The sequence below is a fragment of the Platichthys flesus genome, chromosome 14 (assembly GCF_949316205.1).
Source record: "Platichthys flesus chromosome 14, fPlaFle2.1, whole genome shotgun sequence".
Taxonomy (NCBI): domain Eukaryota; kingdom Metazoa; phylum Chordata; class Actinopteri; order Pleuronectiformes; family Pleuronectidae; genus Platichthys; species Platichthys flesus.
The window spans coordinates 19,920,227-19,939,178 of NC_084958.1; the positions used below are offsets into that span (position 1 = coordinate 19,920,227).

Genomic DNA, 18,952 nt, shown 5'->3' on the forward strand with positions numbered 1-18,952 from the left:
TCACTCCTTCCCTGTAGTCTCCCCTTCCTATCTGCACCTCTGACTTCACAGATGAAGTCAGCATCTTTATCAAAACCCATTGGCTACACTTTATCCTGCTGCCCCTAATGAGAGGCTTTAGTGGGATGTCTGCCGTGTCCTCAGGTAGCACAGCAACACAGTGGATCATCAGTGGCAAGGACTGTTGCCTCATCCCTGTCCTCTTTTGTTTTGAGTTTAAATATCATCCGTGCGTTTCCCTCTAAACTCTGCGTGTCATATTTTGCATTAGCCCTGAAATGCAGACTATCGGCCTGCCCAGAGTTAATGGTCCTGACACTGAAGTAAAAACGTGTGGGTGTAGAGAATTGGTGGATGGATGATGTTGCCATAAATTGACCTTCAGAAAAGGCATCAAGGCAACTCTCCATCCTCTGTGTTTGAATATGGGCTCTGACCCACTCTTTACCATGTGAGCTTAATATAACTATAAGGATGAAGAGGGCAAAGAGGAAAAAACACATAGATATCAGTGTTTCCAGATAATGTGAGTCCGAATAAAGAAGTTTGAATGGTGTGAACTCTGATCTCCCACAGGGCAGCGACGGCGAGTCCGGGCCGAGAGGACAGCAGGGCATGTTCGGCCAGAAAGGAGACGAAGGATCTCGAGGATTCCCAGGTCTACCAGGACCAATCGGGCTGCAGGTAGGTCTGCGTCTGATAGAGAAACACACACGTCCATTATTCTCTGGACACATGACAACCAGATCACGTGGATTGCAGCCGCACATAATTTCCCCTCTGTCAGAGCCGACCAGAGCAGAATGAGCTTCTCCTTAAATCAACGACATTTCATTCGTCTTAACATCATTGAATCAGAACACAGCATAATTTATTAATGCAGCCCCGGCTCCGAACAACACTTTCTATTGCTCCCGGGCAAATACTTATCCCCCCTCAAGGACTTGCCTCAGCGTAGTCACTGGTAAGAATCCATCACCGGAGCCAATATTTAGCATTTTGCATTTTGAGGCCACGTTAATGGTGGAGGAGAGACAGACTTCTTCTTCTTCTTCTTCTTCTTCTTCTTCTTCTTCTTCTTCTTCTTCTTCTTCTTCTTCTTCTTCTTCTTCTTCTTCTTCTTCTTCTTCTTCTTCTTCTTCTTCTTCTTCTTCTTCTTCTTCTTCTTCTTCTTCTTCTGCTCACGTGGAGCCAGTTGACTACTGTTGTAGTTTAGCATCTCTGTCTCTCTCTCAGGCTACTTGTGTTTTATCACTTTCTGTCATTCATTTTTGATTAATTAGAATAAACCATATGTCAGGTTTTCAAGAAAAGACACAAAAACAAACTCTCTTTTCCTTACACCTGGAACAGCGAGAAAGAAGGAGGGAAATTGTCAAAGAGCTGAGAGCTGGACTCACAGAAACTTGCTCTGGTGGCGATGAATATAGAAACGGAAAACTTGAGAATATCTCAAAGTCAATTATCCAAGGACTGGCTGAGGATGAAATTAGAGCGAAGCCCCCGCTGGTCAATAGGGCCAGATAACAGTGTTATTAAGTGCAATTGGCTTTTAATTGGCCATAATGCACTCCATCTCCACTCTCTTAATTACGTTTGACTAAGCTGCCCTTCAACAGATGGAAGCAGCCAATGCGAGCTCAGCTCTTCAATTCAATTATCTGTAGCATTAATGATTTTTGACTAAGGGGGAATGAACGGCCTCGGTTTTGAAAGCCTTCCATCATGGGGGGGGGGGGGGGGGGCTGTGTTTGCTGTGGAATATCAGAGTCCTCAGTGACAGGATGAATTTCTCAGATTCAAAGGTGAAGATGGGGCCGCAGATTACAATAGTTTGTCCTCAAGTGTAATTCAATGATAAAAAATAGGGATACTGCAAGTGATGAGAGGAGATTTATTGGTTTGCTCTGATATATGTAAATGTGTATTTTCATGTCAAGTCATGTAAATTGATTTAGCACATTTCACAGGACAAACTTTAAGAGATAAGGCAAAGACGTACGACAAAACATATGAGATGAAAAGGATATTACATCAAATATAAAAATCAATACAAGAGAATAAAACCGAATAAGATGAGAATCATTATAGTAAAAAATGCAGACTTATAATTGTGTATTAATATCCCTCCTCCTAGCTGCAGCCTTCTAATCCACTGCTTCATACATTTTACAAACAAGTCCCACGCTGATCAAGAACCTGTCACCGGCAAAAAACATTATACATGAAATAAGTTGATGCTTTATTTATTTTTCCATTTCTCGCCGCCCTCGTGTTTTATTACTCTGACTAACGTCCCGGTCAGAATCTGTTATAAATTAGCCCTCTCCGCCGGCGCAGGTACAGTAAATCAACCAAATGGGCTGAAACTACACGTATGTGATCTCAGTGATCGATATCCCCGTCACTTCTGCTTCGCCCCGACTTATCATCACCGCTGCTTTCCACCCACATATTGGTTATTCACGCTCTGCCGTCAGAGGTAAACCAGCATAACGAGTAAGAACCTCAATTATGCAGAGAGACAATAAGCCACAATGGCAAAGTGAGAGCTCCTTCATTTTTGTTACAGATACACCTTCCTGGGCTTGTTTTTATTCAAGCATGATTGAATCCCAGAACTGGGTAATATGCAGCGCTCGTACTTTCCCCCTTTTGTTTCCACTTTCCTGCAGACATAGATAGATGGAGCTCCCACCCTGTAATTTACACAGCCTGATTATTCCCAGGACGCCCATACCCTTTAATTACAATAGGTGTCTTTTCTGACTAATTGTGTGTTTACTCTCAGGGGTTCTGCTCGTATTAATCCATTCTTCACCGCGTCGCATCCTAAAAGCCCACTTTTCAATTCACATCTTCTGAGAGCACCTGGTAACAAGCCACAAAAATACATTTTCGCTCTGGTGTAGACTTTTCAACGTGCAGTTTTTGTTTTTCTGAAGAGTGTTTGTCTTTTCCTCAGGGTCTGCCCGGCCCTCCTGGTGAGAAGGGGGAGAATGGAGACGTCGGAACGATGGTGAGCGTCGGTCATTTCTTTTACAGGAATTCACATTGTTTGCACGTACAACCTGGTGAGGGGGGAAATCGTTGTGATTGTTCTAAAGTTTTTTGGCCGGCGGCTGAGTTTGGCAACTCTATCCGTCAGTTGGAAGATGTTTTTAAAGCCTGTGTAAGATGTTTCGAACAAAACATTTCAGCGGGTGAGAACTTAGCATTCTCTTTTTGGAAATATGTTTCTCCTCAATCATTTATTTCTTTTGTCAGTACAATAAAAGCACTGCGGGGATATTTTTTTAGTATTTTGTTCAGATATTGAACGTGAGTTTGATTTTCTAACAACACATCTGCAGAACAAGCACAAACACAGTGCATCCTCATCTCTATACGTTATATATCTTAGGCCAAGTCTTAGACATGCCTAGCGAGATGAGGTTCATGTTCTCCTAACAGTCGCTGCCAATGTGTGGTGACAAGAAACACACAGGTTGTCGTCCACAAGCCCAGCTTCTCTGCAGCAGGTGTCATCGAAACAAAAGTTTCTGAAAATAATTCAATGGAAATTTGTTAACTTCAGTTTGATATTCCTGCATTTCCTTGAATTCCTTTAAATTACTTTGAAAAGAAGATATATACCAGACAGTTTATGAAACATTTCGGACGATGCACACGTGTTTTCTGCGTATGACCATGATTTATGTTTTGCTCTACTGCACAAAGAGTAAATTCAGTTTTCTTCCGACAGGGTCCACATGGTCCTCCAGGCCCCAGAGGTCCTCAAGGTTCCAGCGGAGCCAATGTAAGTTTCAAGGCTCCATTTACACTCAACATTTGTATAAATCGGAAACTTCATTCATTCAAAATTCTAAAACATCATGTTGTCTGTGAATCTAAAATCGAATGAACCAGTGTAATTGATCCACAGGGTGCACAAGGTCCTCCCGGTGGTATCGGTTCAATGGGAGGTGTCGGAGAGAAGGTGATAACTGTCAATTTATTTTCTCATGTTGTTACTTTCCAGCCTCTGAAGAAACATTCCTTTCATTTCCCTCTGTATATTCTTCGTCCAAATAAGCGAATTCCGCAGTATGTTTTCTCTTTGTACTTCTGAAGGACATGTTTTTCTGCTTTGTAATTAAATGTTTGTGTCTTTGAAAAAGAAGATTCGAACCTAAAGCACTGAACTAGTCTGATAAAACCACTGTATGTTCTTTACTCTGTGTGCAATGATTCACATTATCTCTGTGTCACAACAGGGAGAAACCGGAGAGGCTGGAAACCCAGGATCAGCTGGAGAGCCTGGTATGGGTGTAAGTGCACTTTTGTTCCTTCATTTTCATTTCCAATAACAATAAACTAATGATTTCTACATGTGTGAACAGTATTTAAAAGTAGAAAGACACTCTTGGACAATTCTTCCCACAAGCAGCTGCTCGAATTCTGGCTGATGTGTAGAAGTCCTCACTGCCTGCCGGCTTCTCAGCAGATAATTAACTCGACCACATTTGGATACCTCCTCTGCTGCTGCTGCTGCTGTCATTAATCCAACCTCCTGTACCAGGCAGTTAATAGAGGCTAAGGTCAGAAGATCCTATGAGGCATTTCACCACAAGAGCCAAACGACAGGCATTTCATTCCGTTAGGCACCAGGAAACATGACGATGCTGCATATTGTGCAAAGTGCCTCTACTCTTTTCTTCTCACAAATGAGGATGAAGTATTCACAGTGGGCGACCTGATGTCGAATATCTCACATCAGAGCGGTGCCATCGATTCGGATTAAGCAGTAGAGATCTGCTGTGTACACCAGGGCGGCCTCACCTTCGTTGGGGGGGAGGGGGGGGGCAGGGCTAGGGGCCAGTCGCCTCCTCGTCGACTCCTCCTGAGTCCATCAGGTTGTATCGACGTGTCCCTCTGCCGCCACGCGTTTGTTTACGGTGACAGATAGAGCCGGCGCTGCACGTCACACGCGGATCAATGTCCAGATTTGGCATCGACTGGAGAAGCACTCGGCGCTAATAAGCCGGCTAACGATTCTGGGCTTGTGATTATGTTTCAGCTGCTGCTCTGAGTCACGGCCGACACTTTAAGACACCGTGACAGCAATTACGAGATATTGGAACGATGAGCGGTGTAATCATTTATTAGTTACTACAGAGGATGATCCTGAAGCTTCATCTCAGTGTCTCCTTTCTCCAAAGTCATGCTTTGAGTTGTCAGTCTGTTTCTGACGGATCCGATAACACAATTGTGTCGCGCCTCATTTAGCACGATGTTGTCAAAGTCGCGTTGTGCCCTTTTGTGGTCTCCATGCTCACAAGCCTGTGGTGCTTTTTGTTTATCCTCAGGGCCCCAGAGGAGAGACTGGTGATAAGGGAGAATCTGGTCCTCCAGGAGCTGCTGGACCCGCCGGTGCCCGTGGACCCTCTGGAGATGATGGTCCCAAGGGAAACCCTGTACGTCACACACACACACACTTGACTGGTGCAGTATTACAGCTTTGTGTGGTTTCCCAATCAAACTGATGTGATGTCAAAGATCAACCCTCTGTGTCTCCGTCTGTCCGCAGGGTCCTGTCGGCTTCCCAGGAGACCCAGGTCCCCCCGGAGAGGCTGGTGCTGCTGTAAGTGTTGAATTTATACTTTACTACTTAAGTCTAACGTTGGTGTAGATTGAGTTGAATCAAGTTAAATAATTATTTGTTTGGCTCATTTCTGTAATTTTTTTAGGGCGTTGACGGTTCAGCTGGTGACAAAGGAGATGATGGAGATGCCGGACAACCTGTAAGTCAAGAAAACCTGATCTAAACTTGTAAATACTTCCCCAGTAAAAATGTGGTCCAACTTTGGTCCTTCACATTCTGCTACTGGGAAAAATCTCCCGTGTGCTCAATGATGTGGGAGAACAAAGCGAGATTTAGTTTAGCAGTAATGGAAAATGGAAATAAATCTTCTCTCTGTGCCTTTTGAAAGCACATTTGTATTTTATTGTTCATTTGTAATTCAGTGACACTAAAAAGTACCGCGCTCTGAGGGGAGTTAAGGTTCGTGATGGAGTCCGAAGAAGAATCTAACAAAATCGAATCTGTGAAAATACATTTCACGTTCTACAAATGTAGAGACAAACCTCTTCGGTTTTTGTAAAATGAAATGAATTGTTGTATCCTCTTGACTTCAGGGTCCTCCTGGTCCATCTGGTGAGTCTGGTGTACCAGGACCTCCCGGCAAACGGGTGAGTACTTTCCCAAAAATGATGCATGTGATAAAAAGCATGATAGAATAATTAATGATAGGAATCAATCAGGAGGAGGATGGTGGCATATTGTGACTTTGACGGGCAGTGGCTCTGCTGCTGCTGCTGCGACTGTCAGGAAATTAACTTGTCACTTTAATTTCTGGCTCTCGACGGCCTCCTGTCACATCAGACTTGAGCCGAGATTATTCAATCTCTCTGGTGCGGCGTTTTAACGATACCTTCCATTTACACTAATAATATTTTACAGTTGGCAATAAAGCATGCCATCCTTGTACTGTATGAGTGGATGGCCAAATGAAAGGAAAAGAAAGAATGGACAGATTTATATTTAAAGTTATTTCATTTTCGTCTGTTGAGTACTTCAGCAGAAGTTATGCTCAAAAGTCGTTTCTCCAGCGCATCAACATCAACCAGAGTTGCTGTTGTCGCTCTTTTATATTAATGCATTAAGTACGAATAACCGATATTCTTCTTTGGATTGTGAATAAGTGGTGGTGGGAAATAATTAAGAACGACAACTCTACCCTAATGTCTACTGGCAATATTTCCATTTTATCTTGTGCTTCTAGTAATTTTACTACATTTCAGTGGGAATTTTTGTATTTTTACTGCACTTTCCCATTTTTCTAAAGTTGTAGATTTCCTTAAGAAGTGTTTCTAAAATTAAATACATAAATTATTATTTAATAAACAACCCTTTTGGTTTGTTTTCCACAATAAAAAAGCAGAGTTTAGTTAAAGCCTCTTTTCCTGTGTTCGGTCCCACTTAGATTTCAGATTAATATAGAATAGCTTGTTATTACTACTACTTCACCTGAGATACAACGTTTTCAAGACCTTTGCCTTTGTGAAGCAAAATCGTAACGTTTAAGATCTTTTAAATGTTATCCTGAGGCTTCAGTTTACAAACAGACCTGAACCGTTGATTGTATGTTTTTTTAAACGGTGGTGCAGTAAACAATTCCTAGTTCCAGAATTTGTATTCCAAGGGGAGGTATCCAGGTGACGGCGGCTACAGAGCAAATTAGAGCCCAGGTCCATATTCATGGAGTTTGTGATATGATTTTCCATCCTTCACCAGCGTAATTCAGAGTTAGTCTCTTTTCTAAATTGACTCTGGTTTCGGTGTTCACTGACGCGTGTGGCCGCTTGCCTACATTAGCACAAGCACACGCACATTCAGCACACAATCCACTAATGCACAAACACAGTTGGCGAGGCTCATAACCTACATTGAAGACGGACGGCTTTTGTTTGGCCTGTTTGATTATGGTGTCTAATGGGAAAATGACAGCCCACTTTCAAGGTTCTGACCAGAGGCTGTTTGATGAAAACGCTGTTGTGCTTTTAGCGCAGTGTGTGTGCAATGTAGGGCAATTTGCCCGCACTGATGTCGTGTGGCCCCGCGTAACCTTCTCTCTTTGCAAAGACTGAAGGTCAGAGACCATTCAGCTGGACAGCCAGAGTGTGCACGGACCTCCTGCACGTCAGGTTCAATAATGACCTGTGTTGTGTTGTTTTCAGTCGGTTGGGAAAGGTCGAACAGTGAATTGCTGTGTTTCTTTTCAATGATGTGTTTGTTTATTTCAAAGAATTCATGTATACGTTTTAATGGCTTTGTTGTCGTTCTTTTTTAGGGACCTGTAGGAAAAACGGGTCAGGAGGGCAAACAGGGAGAGAAGGGATCCAAGGTAAGTCACTGACCTGATTACAAAGTGATTTTGATTCCTGCTGGGATCAAAGTTTGATAAATGTAGAGAAGCAAAGATATGAAGCTGCATACTTTCTACAATGACAACATCTCACATCAGGGTTTGAACCAGGCTCTCTCACAGTGATACACCCACAGGGGTCAGGTCATTCAGATCTACTGAACCTGAAAGTCATCTTAACACAATACATAAGAGAAATATTGTGCACAGGCTTCGACAATTCAACAGTAAACATTATGGACATTGAACTTTTCCAAGAATAGATTTTAGTTTTTTTAAGGATATTACTATATTCCCAGAAATCTGTCCTGGAATGGATTTATTTCCAAGAAATATTGTATATTATACATTACATTATATATATTATAAATAAAACATTCAGCAGTAGTTATTCCTCACTTAAATAACCCTAAATGGCTGCTTAAAGTTGTTAGAAATATAAAGAAATACATAAACAATTTTTTTTATAATAGACCGGTTCATGCCCGTTCTCCTGCAGACCGGCTCAGATAGATGGTCACGGACGTTTAATCTCACACAAGCAACAATGGTGTTTGTTGAAATTTGCAGCATGTTCGATTTCTTTGTTAAAAATCCTTGTGTGGACACAGTTGAAGAGCATCAAAAAGGAACTGTGTTTGTGAAGCATAAAGAAACTGTCTCCAAATCAGACGGCACAAAGAAACGCACAGACAGGAACTTGATGAATATCAGACACAGCCTCTTCTGTTGTTTCTCCATGTCTTTATTCTCTTCTACACAAATACACACTGGGAGAGCCACACACACACACACACACACACACATACAGACACACACACAGAGACACACACACAGACACGCAGTGACGCTCATTCTATCCACATTGAGGATTAGAGTTGACGTGATGGAGACAAGACAAAGTCTGGGTGGTGATTCCTGAGTGTCACATCCAGGCCTAATTGGTTGTCAGAACAATTTAATCCTGTCCTTATCTCCGAGTTGATATGACATCTGTGGAAATTCAATACATGAAAAAAAAAAAACCTGCTGTTCCTGCTCGGAGAGAGAAGACGAGCTCTGGAAACATTTGATCCGTGCAGATGGTACAAATCCTCGAATCCTTCTAATCTGAGGGTTTGTCGGAGAAAAGCCTAAAATCAAACAATGTGACTTCCGAATACAAGATTACTTTGATTATTAATTACTGTCGGACGTATTTGACATTTAGTGTGACATGTGTGGTTCAGGGATCATGGGATGTTTCTTCCATTACAAATAACTGTATTAAAGGAATGATGTGGAGTTTTTGACCACTAGTAGCACTGTGGAGCAAATACATTTTTAACAGCAGAGACACAAAGAACAAATACTGACGACAAACAGTAAATATAAGCTGAAATATATACAAATTGATTCTATCGACCATGAAGAGGGAAGTAATTCAGATTTTGTGTTTAACAGGGCGAAGCTGGAGCCGAGGGACCTGATGGGAAAACCGGACCTGTGGGACCTCAGGGACCCAATGGAAAGTCTGGTCCTGAGGGACTCCGTGGAATCCCTGGCCCTGTTGTGAGTAGATTGTAATACAAAATCCAGATTGTAATTGAGAACAATTGCAGAACAGTTCTCTAATGATTATCATGTTATTAAGCCTGTACTGTAATTAGTTTCTCCTTTTTTCAGGGTGAGCAAGGCCTCCCCGGTGCTTCCGGTCAGGACGGCCTTCCTGGACCTCTCGTAAGACGCTTCCTTCCACCTCCCAACTAGAAACCTGTCAAACTGAAGCCTTTTACTGTAAAATCACGGAATGGGCTGAATGTAAAATACTGTACCTGCCAAGTCCTTATTAGAAGATGTCTGTCTGCTACATGCTGCATTGTTTACAGCTGTCGCTCTGCAGGATGCAGAGGAGTCGACCTGAATGCACAGCTCTGCTCTGCCCTGTCAGAATAATGCAAAGTCATATCACTGTCAGCTCAGCTTGACGACCCGCTCCCCTCTCTCCACAGGGACCCCCTGGACTTCCCGGTATGAAAGGTGACTCTGGACACAAGGGAGAGAAGGCAAGACGTTATTATCATGCTAATCTCAAATTGCTTCACTGTGTATTTCCCTTATCTGCGTATGCGCCTTATCTGAAGCCTCCAAAGTGAGCAAACGTCCTGTCGCCTCTATCTCTTTGTTCCCTCGCTCCCGGTGCCACGATGAAAGCCTCGGCTCTGTGAGGAGTTTCTCACACAGCCATTTGATGCAGTGGATGAATATGTATAAGTTCAATAATATCATCTTTGTAATGGTCATTGGTTAAATGCCAGCATGCAGTAGTCAGATGCAGATGGCCATAACTCTGCACAGCAGCAGGTGCCGCGACAGACCACTATTGTTAAATATGACGACCACCGTAAACACTCTTTATTTATAGGCAGAAATAAGACTGTGTGTGAGGTTGTGTGGCGTTGTGCATAAAGCCGGAGGTGAATTAGCATTTTAGTTTTACTAAAGTTAAATGGCTTTTACTTTCTACCGGTGATAAATGAGCAAAAGTTACATTTCTGTGGATTTTAAAATTGCTTTCTGTCAGATGGGTAATTGGAAAATATTGTTTTGGTGTCTGCGTTTTGTTTCTCTGCTGTTTTTTTGTCTCACTTTTTGTGTTTTTGTCTCGTTTCTCCAGGGTCATCCAGGTCTGATTGGTCTGATCGGACCCCCTGGGGAGTCCGGAGAGAAGGGAGACCGAGGTCTGCCTGGACCTCAGGGTCTTTCAGGTGGCAAGGGAGACGCTGTAAGTCAATCTCTGTATTCAAATATAAAATGTAAATGCTAAAGTGCTCTCTTCACGTGTTTCAAGAGTTTTTATGTAATGCAGCCAGTCTGTGCATTTGATTATCTTCATGTAAATGTGCACCCTATTGTTGCATACTGTATGTTGTCCTGATCAAACTCAAAGACATTTTGGAAAAACACATCGATCAAAAACCATCTTAAACAAAATCTCCCTCTGCTGGATCCTGACTCTATTATGTGTTATCAGGGTCTTGGTGGTCTCCATGGTCCTCTCGGTCCTCCTGGTCCTCCTGGTATCGCTGTAAGTTCCACCTCCTCTCAGTTAAACTGTGGTTGTGTTGCTTCCCGGCTGTTTCTCATGTGTTCATGTTTCTCTGTACACAGGGCTCTCAAGGCCAGAAGGGATCAAAGGGATCATCTGTAAGTCAACTTTCTGTCATTTTCACTGTTTTTGATCATGAATCTGGAAATGGGTGTAAGAATCTGTTCCCTTTGTGATTGTGTCAATGATATTTGATATATGTTGTGTTTTATTTTGTCAGGGTTCAACTGGTCAGAAGGGAGACACTGGACTGATTGGAGCTCCTGGACCTCCAGTAGGTTTCCTGTTCAATCATCTTAATGTGCAACAATGATAATGGGATCAGAAAATACTTAATCATAAATCATAAATCATCATCAATCATGAATTATTAACAATAAAGAAGTGTCTAGTCTAGGAATTGATTTTGTAAGAAAACAATTGGCAGATTAACTGATCATGAAATTGACAAAAACAATCCATGCACAAAAAAAAACATCTCTTTGAATGTTCTTGACCTTTCACCTTTGCGCTTCAGGGTCCACCTGGTGACATCATCCAGCCGCTGCCCATGCAGCACTCTTCCAGAAAGACGCGGCGACAGGCGGACATGCAGGGAGACGAGGCGCTGTCTGACTACGGCGTGGACGGCGTGGGCATGGAGGGAATGGAGGACGTCTTCGGATCCCTCAACAACCTCAAACAAGACATCGAGCGCATGAAGTTCCCGATGGGCACCCAGGACAATCCTGCCAGGACCTGCAACGACCTGCACCTCAGTCAGCCCGACTTCCCAGACGGTAAAATGGCGACCATCACCACCTCTAACCAGTGTCCTCTCAATGTCCAGCTTGTTTGGCATGTAGCAAATGATTTATCCACTCAAAACCGCTGCTTGTTAATCATATTTGAATCAATGACTGTGACATATTTCATGGAGGTGATGGAAAAGGTTGAAATCAGACACAAGAGACAATGACTTTCAGTGGAGACCCTTTAATACAGCGGTGGGTCTATGGTCGTTATTCAAGAACCAAATCGACCCAGTGCACAGAGTTTATCATATATCGTCTACATGTGGAAACGGACATAACTCACGAGGCACCACAGCTCGCTTCTTCTCTCACATGCACATAAGTTTCAGGGAAAAGTCTTCAGTTCTGCACCAGGAGGAATCTCAGGATGAAGGTGACCTGTGTCTACACACGTGTGTTTATATCATCTTCCATGTGAAGGAACTTCTAGTCATGAACAAGAATACAGATCGTTGATGATCTCAATAACAATCAACTAAACGACTCTAAACCAAAGTTGGAGCCTCAGCTGTTCACACTCTCCTTCATGGTTTGTGTCAAACCTGAAATACAAAGCACACCTGTCTATTTCTGAAGGTTGAGTGATCTTGTGAAGGAAGACGATGTGAGAATTGAACAGCAGCAGCCTCGGCTTTCCGCCTTTTGTCCGCGTCTCATGGCTGCGTCTTCTTTCCCAGGTGAATACTGGATCGATCCAAACCAGGGCTGCATAGGGGACGCCATCAAAGTGCTCTGCAACTTCACAGCAGGAGGAGAAACGTGCATCTACCCAGATAAGAAATCCACAGGAGTGAGTGAAAGGCTTCTGTCGACACCTGTCTGAAACAGAACCAATATTTCTGATCTGCTGTTTTTTTGCTCTCTGGATTCTGTGAAAAGTTGAAAGATCTCTGCACAGCAGGAATTCAAGTCTTTTGTTCCGTGTTGTTAGGTCAGAATATCCAACTGGCCCAAGGAGTCTCCAGGTTCATGGTTCAGTGAATTTAAACGAGGCAAAATTGTGAGTGAACACCGACGACTTCTTATTTTCCGACACTCTGGTCCACTTTGGATAATTTTTCCATTTTTCTCTCTCCCACCGATCCTCCTCCTCCTCAGTCATACTTCTCCTTCCTTTACCCTTTTGATCATGCCTTCATCCCTCTTTCCTCCACTCTGACCTTTCTTTCAACCTTCCCTCGCTACATCCTCTCATTTATCCTCTATCTGATTCTTTCCTTACCACCGCTCTCTCTTTCTTTTTCGTATTTTTCACCGTCTCTTTGTATCCGTCCCCAGTTGAACTACGTGGACGTGTCAGAAAACACCATCAACACGGTGCAGATGACCTTCCTGAAGCTGCTCAGCTCCTCCGCACGGCAGAACTTCACTTACATCTGCCATCAGTCCGTGGCCTGGTACGACGCCGGCGCCGACAACTACGACAAGGCGCTGCGCTTCCTGGGCTCCAACGACGAGGAGATGTCCTACGACAATAACCCCTTCATCAAGCCGCTGACGGACGGCTGCTCGGTAAACTTGGATTCACTGAAGTTCTCTCTGCAGTTAAACTGTGTATCTGTATCCTGTGAAATCCTGTTAATCCTCACAAATATGTGGAGAAATGCCACCAAAAATATCATTCATACACGTAGAGAGACAATAAAAACAAAAGGAAGAATCTGGCCAATTTTTACCAGCTGAACCTGTTTGATGCTCTATTTAATGGTTTGTAAGTTGGAAAGAGAGTCTGAGACGATTAAAACCGATTGATTCACTGCAGTTTTTAAAGAAATTTACCAAATATTCACACTTTGCAAATTCAGAATTTCAGTCAAATAGAATAATTGACTCTGGGGACAGTAAATTAATCACAAACTAAAATATAGAAATTGAATAAGTACAGTTGCAGCCCAAATGGAAGACAAAATATTTAATTTTTTGTTAATTAATTGATGTTTAGGACAATTTTTTCTTACATTTTACAAAAATTAAGAAAGAAAGATGTGTTTCGTCTTTAATTTATTTTAACTGACACATACTTTAATTACTTAAAAAGTGACTCACAGTTTTCCAGTGCCCAATTCCTATACTCATTCAAACACTAGAAATGAATACCTGTCTTTAGATCCATTCGTTTCCTATACCTGTTTTTTTTAAGGTCATGGCTGAATCATTGTAAAACATGTTCTATGCATGTTCCCTTAAACATTGCCGGAGCACTTCTCTAAATGTGTCCTCATGTGTCCTTCGTGTCCCCAGCTGAAGCAGGGCTACTCGAGGTCAGTGCTGGAGATCAACACTCCTCGCATCGACCAGTTGCCCGTCATTGACGTCATGCTGAACGACTTTGGGGACTCCAACCAGAGGTTCGGCTTCGAGGTCGGCCCCGTGTGTTTCCTCGGCTAGACACGCCCCCTTCTCCCGCTGAAGGACAGGGCCACGTCAACACCCACATGCTGAGACCCGACATCCTCTTTACCTTCTCTCCCCGCGAAGCAAAAAACCTGTGTTTTTCTTTTGTTGCCGAGAAGATCCACTCAAGCCCGGAGAAGAAGTGTGCCCCCCCATCCCCCCCTCCCCCCCAGGCCCTGTCATGAAGGCGCTGACCAGGGGAAACTGCTCCTCGCCCTTGTAGGGCCAGAATCACATGACTTTGAGTGACATCAGGAAAACGGGCATTTGATGCCGTGGCGGACAGTGGCGCACTTTCAGCAACAGAGAGAGGATCCAATCCCCCCAGGCCCCCACCTCCCTCGTCCTTCCCCCCCCACCACCAGGCCTCCCTCTCTGGACGCTCCAGGTGCTGCTCTGAACACAACCACAGAGGTGCTTTTGTGCAGAATCACAAAACGCTCCAGGTGCTACAAAAAAGTGCTTTTTGATAAAACTGTAATTATTATTATTATTTTGTACAATATTGTTCCTTTCCGAATCCACTCCTTAAAAACTTGCATGTGCCCCAGTAAATATTTGGTTAACTATATTAGAATAAATATATTTGATGTTTGTTAAGAACAAATTCGAGAAAGTCGTACATTCATGACGTGATTTGACAAAAGCTTTAATTTGTAAGTATAAAATAATCCTTTTGTAAATAACATAACTTTCATTATTTGACTTGTATGATAACAAACAAAACTGGAACACGACACTTAACTCTAAAATCATTTTTGTCTTTTTTTTCATGTCATACCAGTAGGTATGTCCATTAGGAAATTAAGCCATAATAATAAGATGAGATAGTAATATAAATATTGTAAGAAAGGGCTTATTCTTCCAGACAGACTTTATTCACCCGGATGTTTGACCTCCGTTTCTTTTCAAAATGTGGAGAGGTTCGGCTCCTCGCCCCTCGTCATTATATCTTGGAAACAAAATCAGGTTTGAACATTATTTGTGGTGACTAACTAACAAAGAAAAAAAACATTTTTGTGTAGTTAAATTCATCCAGTTGTGTTTTTTTTTTTTTTTACAAATTCTCAACAGGCTCTGTTGATTTTTCTTCTTTGTAACTATGAACAAATTGTTTTCATGTGCCTTGAATTGTTCATTCTAAAAATATTAAAACTGGATTCTGAAACATCGTCGGGTTGAACGTCTGTATTGTTGGTGTAGAAATGATTCGTGCTCTTTTTGTGATTCTGCGCCGCCCTCCGTTTTCTACGTATATTACTTTCCTCCGCAATGATAATTTAAATTAGGAAGATTAGCTGTCCCACTTGTTTGGGCTCCTGTGAGTGATTGTGCTGAGGCCCAGGGGCTGTGATCTCCTCCCCTCTCCTCCCCCCTGACTCAGATTTGGCTTTGATCAAGATCTGGGTGCATCTCCGCCTCCTGAGCTCACAGCGAGGCCAGCTCAGACTCCAGAGCCGCTTTCCAACCTGTGTAATTACACTATGTTTACAACCTATGTACAACTGAAATAAATGTTTTGGTGCTTTGCCCAATGCACACTGGTTTGCATTCACTTACACCCGATCCTTTATCAGGGAATCACTTCACTATAACGGATGTATTCAGACAGTTTATGATGATGGTGAATCATGTGTGTGTGTCGACACTGCTTGACAACACTCCCCAGGCTGTGACGCTTCCTAATTGCACTTTAATCAAAACCACATGTCACACAAACTCACTCCAAAGTGCTACTGTCGCTTAGAGAAGTGCACATCGTCGATGTTCTGTGAAGGAGCTTCAAGGGGCCGCGTTCCAAAATGTTGTGTTGTGTGTGTGAGTGGTGAGCAACTGACAGCACCAGTCACTTCTGTATGTCTATCCACCAAAAGCACTTAAGTAAATGATTTGATAGTGAAGCATGCAGACACATCCGATCTTTACAAAATAAATGAAGTGTGACTTTCCATCATGTTGAAAACGGTTAAAGCAAAAAGACGTGAGGGATTTTATCTGTAAAAGCTGCAGCCACGGTTCTACGGTTTGGTTTTAGGTTTGGTTAATCGTTTTGTTTTTCGGTCGGCAGATAAGAGAGCTGTAGCCTGTTATTATTTTTCAAGCAGAGTTTTGGCTTTTAACCGTTTTGTTGTTGTTGTTGTTGTTGTTGTCGTCAATGACACGACTCTGTCAACGCAAAAAAGCTCTTTAGTTTCCAAACGTCTCTGACCACCGCTTGATTAACAGTGTCACTCGACACATCCTCTCTGGTTTGCCAAGTACATAAAACATGTGATGGCAGACTTTATGCTCCAATAAAATGTTAGTAGAGTGTCAAAAGCAACAACAGACCATTGCCCACCGTTAAATATTTATGTACCCTTGCCTAATGTCAACTTGTCAGGAGATCCTTGGAGCAGAGTGTGTTTTTGGGAAACAAAGGACAACGACGGGCGACTCACAACATAAACTTTGTACACAGGGGCGACACCATTCGACTCGTCTTCAAAACAAACAATTTGTCTCAGTAGTTCTGCCGGTTTCAACTAATCTGGTTCACTTTGTCTGCCTCCACACCAGTAACAGCTGTGAGAGGATCCAGCTGCAGCCGGGGGAGAGGTCAAAGTTCAAGGTCACTGTGACCCCACGTGCTACCCATTTCAGTGAATGTGATATTTCATTGCCTGGTATGAATTGTGTCTGAAACAAAAACCCTTTTGTCAAAGGTCAAGGTCACAGAAATCTTACAAAACATGTTTGCCAGAAATCGAGAACTATACGATGATTATGACAAAATATAACAAAATAATCTAGATCCCTTTTAAAGTCTGCACTCTATATATTATTTGTGTGTGGACAAACTTATGTATTTCAAATTTGACTGGTAAGCAGAAGTATTTCAAAAATCCAGTTAAAAGATGAATCTCTATTTCCTGTGTTTTGCAAACTATTCACAATAAAAGATAAAGATATAAGAAATACTTTTAACATACACATGAGAAACATTTTGACTTTCACGAGGTCTGGTAGAAATGTTTTCATTCCACCGTATGAATCATTGCATCTGTTGGTAGATCTCTGCGTGTACTTGTTAAACCTGCATGCTGTCGTCGCCATGTTCGGTCAGTAAAGCACATATGGTGATGACTCATCACTAAGTTTGCGAGCCCGACGGTTTTGTCTTGTTTTTAGATTATTACCCAGCCACCTGTTTCTCAGAACAACATGTTGTCGTGGTGCAGAGTCCAAACAAGTGAGAGAAAATGAGGCTGGAGAGCAATGGGTGGATGCTGCCGGTGGCTCGACTGCTTACTTATGATATATGAACTTATCCACTTCAATAACCCAGCGCGTCCCAAACTGATCCCAGAACACTCTGTCAGAATCTAAGAGCGGCCGTGGGCTTCTGTCGCATCTGATTCCAAAACAGGAGAAACGAGAGGAGGAGGTTATTCTTCTATTCTTTGAAAATGTTAAGTTCTCCCTCCGCTGTTCTGTCCTTCTCTTCCCATTTAATCGTTTCCCGGGTCACGAGGGTCGGACTGTATCACAGCCTGAATCAAGCCAGAGGACAAGAACTATCCAAGTCTCACATTCTCTTTAATATGATGGTTTTAAATTGGAGGAAACCTCAAATGCAACCAACACAAAAAATACAAAAAAACACATATTTCAACGCACTTCCTTTCTTCACTTACTTCTTATTGCAGATGGTGTTTCTACTTAAAGGTTGAGTGTGTAGGAATAAGTGACATCTAGTGGTGAAGTTGCATGTTGCAGCTGAATACCAGTCCCGAGACATGGGTAATAAATACATCTCTAAAAGTCGGTTTTCAGGTTTAATTCATTTAATTCATGTTGTCCAAAGTCAGAAATCTCAAACTGGCCTCCAGCAAGTATCTGTATCATATCTTCAGATCAGTATTGTGTCCCTTTAACGCCTGTTAAAGGGACACAACCGGAGAGATGATGGAGGTTCCTGGATAAAGGAAGATGAAGGTAACTTGTAGAGACAACAACATAGTTTATCAGATTGAAACCATTTGTATTGACTCGTGTCTCCTTTATGGCAACACTGTTTTCTCTGTAGTTCAGAAGAACTTTAAAGTGCTACAAGAAAATATCAACAGAGATACCCCGGGCTCAGCATGTGTTGTCGCCAATTTGAGCCGGGATGAGCCACAAAGCGAGTCGAAGCTCCTGTTGTTGCCGGAGAAGAAGCCGATCAGGAAGGCATACGGGAGCCCATATGTCTCCTATTCATACTGTCCAGTATTGCCTGTAGCGCCCTGAAAAGGCTGAATGTCTGACCACACATCAGATCTCTGAAACCATGTGTGCCCCGGCTTGTTAATCCTCCAGAGCTTTGCACCGTCTTGTAGTGCACATATATTAAACCTAAACAAACACAAAAAGAACAATCTGCTGACTTTAGGGCTTCTTATATCAAAGTGGACGGCTGGCGGGTGGAGGATGAAGGTGACTCCTGCTGTCGAGGACAAACTTTGGCTCACAGGCATCAGCATCTTGGGAAAAAGTCTGAACGTCAACCCAAGGACAGAAGCCTGTGGCTCAGGCCCCGAGTCAGGAGATGGTTCTAGGTGAGGAATAGTTCGGCCATATCAGAGAAGAAGACAGATGTCTCCGTCCATAACCAGTGGTTTTCAAACTGTGAGGGGCGTCTGGTCGGGTATGTGGGAGACCGATGCAGAGGTACAGATGGAGAGCAG

The 18,952-nt window shown here is 42.8% G+C and overlaps 1 protein-coding gene across 1 annotated transcript in view; it reads left to right on the forward strand.

Annotated features, from left to right (window-relative positions):
• Positions 1-15,415, forward strand: part of LOC133968924 (collagen alpha-1(XI) chain-like) — a 74,479-nt gene extending 59,064 nt beyond the window's left edge. Inside the window, exons 46-67 of the mRNA XM_062405182.1 lie at positions 577-684; positions 2,966-3,019; positions 3,746-3,799; positions 3,926-3,979; positions 4,257-4,310; positions 5,349-5,456; positions 5,570-5,623; positions 5,730-5,783; positions 6,178-6,231; positions 7,893-7,946; positions 9,411-9,518; positions 9,633-9,686; positions 9,959-10,012; positions 10,624-10,731; positions 10,981-11,034; positions 11,118-11,153; positions 11,276-11,329; positions 11,573-11,834; positions 12,527-12,639; positions 12,781-12,849; positions 13,128-13,361; positions 14,091-15,415. Coding sequence (XP_062261166.1) covers positions 577-684; positions 2,966-3,019; positions 3,746-3,799; positions 3,926-3,979; positions 4,257-4,310; positions 5,349-5,456; positions 5,570-5,623; positions 5,730-5,783; positions 6,178-6,231; positions 7,893-7,946; positions 9,411-9,518; positions 9,633-9,686; positions 9,959-10,012; positions 10,624-10,731; positions 10,981-11,034; positions 11,118-11,153; positions 11,276-11,329; positions 11,573-11,834; positions 12,527-12,639; positions 12,781-12,849; positions 13,128-13,361; positions 14,091-14,237 — 1,941 coding nt within the window. The 3' untranslated portion in view covers positions 14,238-15,415. The remainder of the gene's footprint in view (positions 1-576; positions 685-2,965; positions 3,020-3,745; positions 3,800-3,925; positions 3,980-4,256; positions 4,311-5,348; positions 5,457-5,569; positions 5,624-5,729; positions 5,784-6,177; positions 6,232-7,892; positions 7,947-9,410; positions 9,519-9,632; positions 9,687-9,958; positions 10,013-10,623; positions 10,732-10,980; positions 11,035-11,117; positions 11,154-11,275; positions 11,330-11,572; positions 11,835-12,526; positions 12,640-12,780; positions 12,850-13,127; positions 13,362-14,090) is intronic.
• Positions 15,416-18,952: the final 3,537 nt, after the last annotated feature.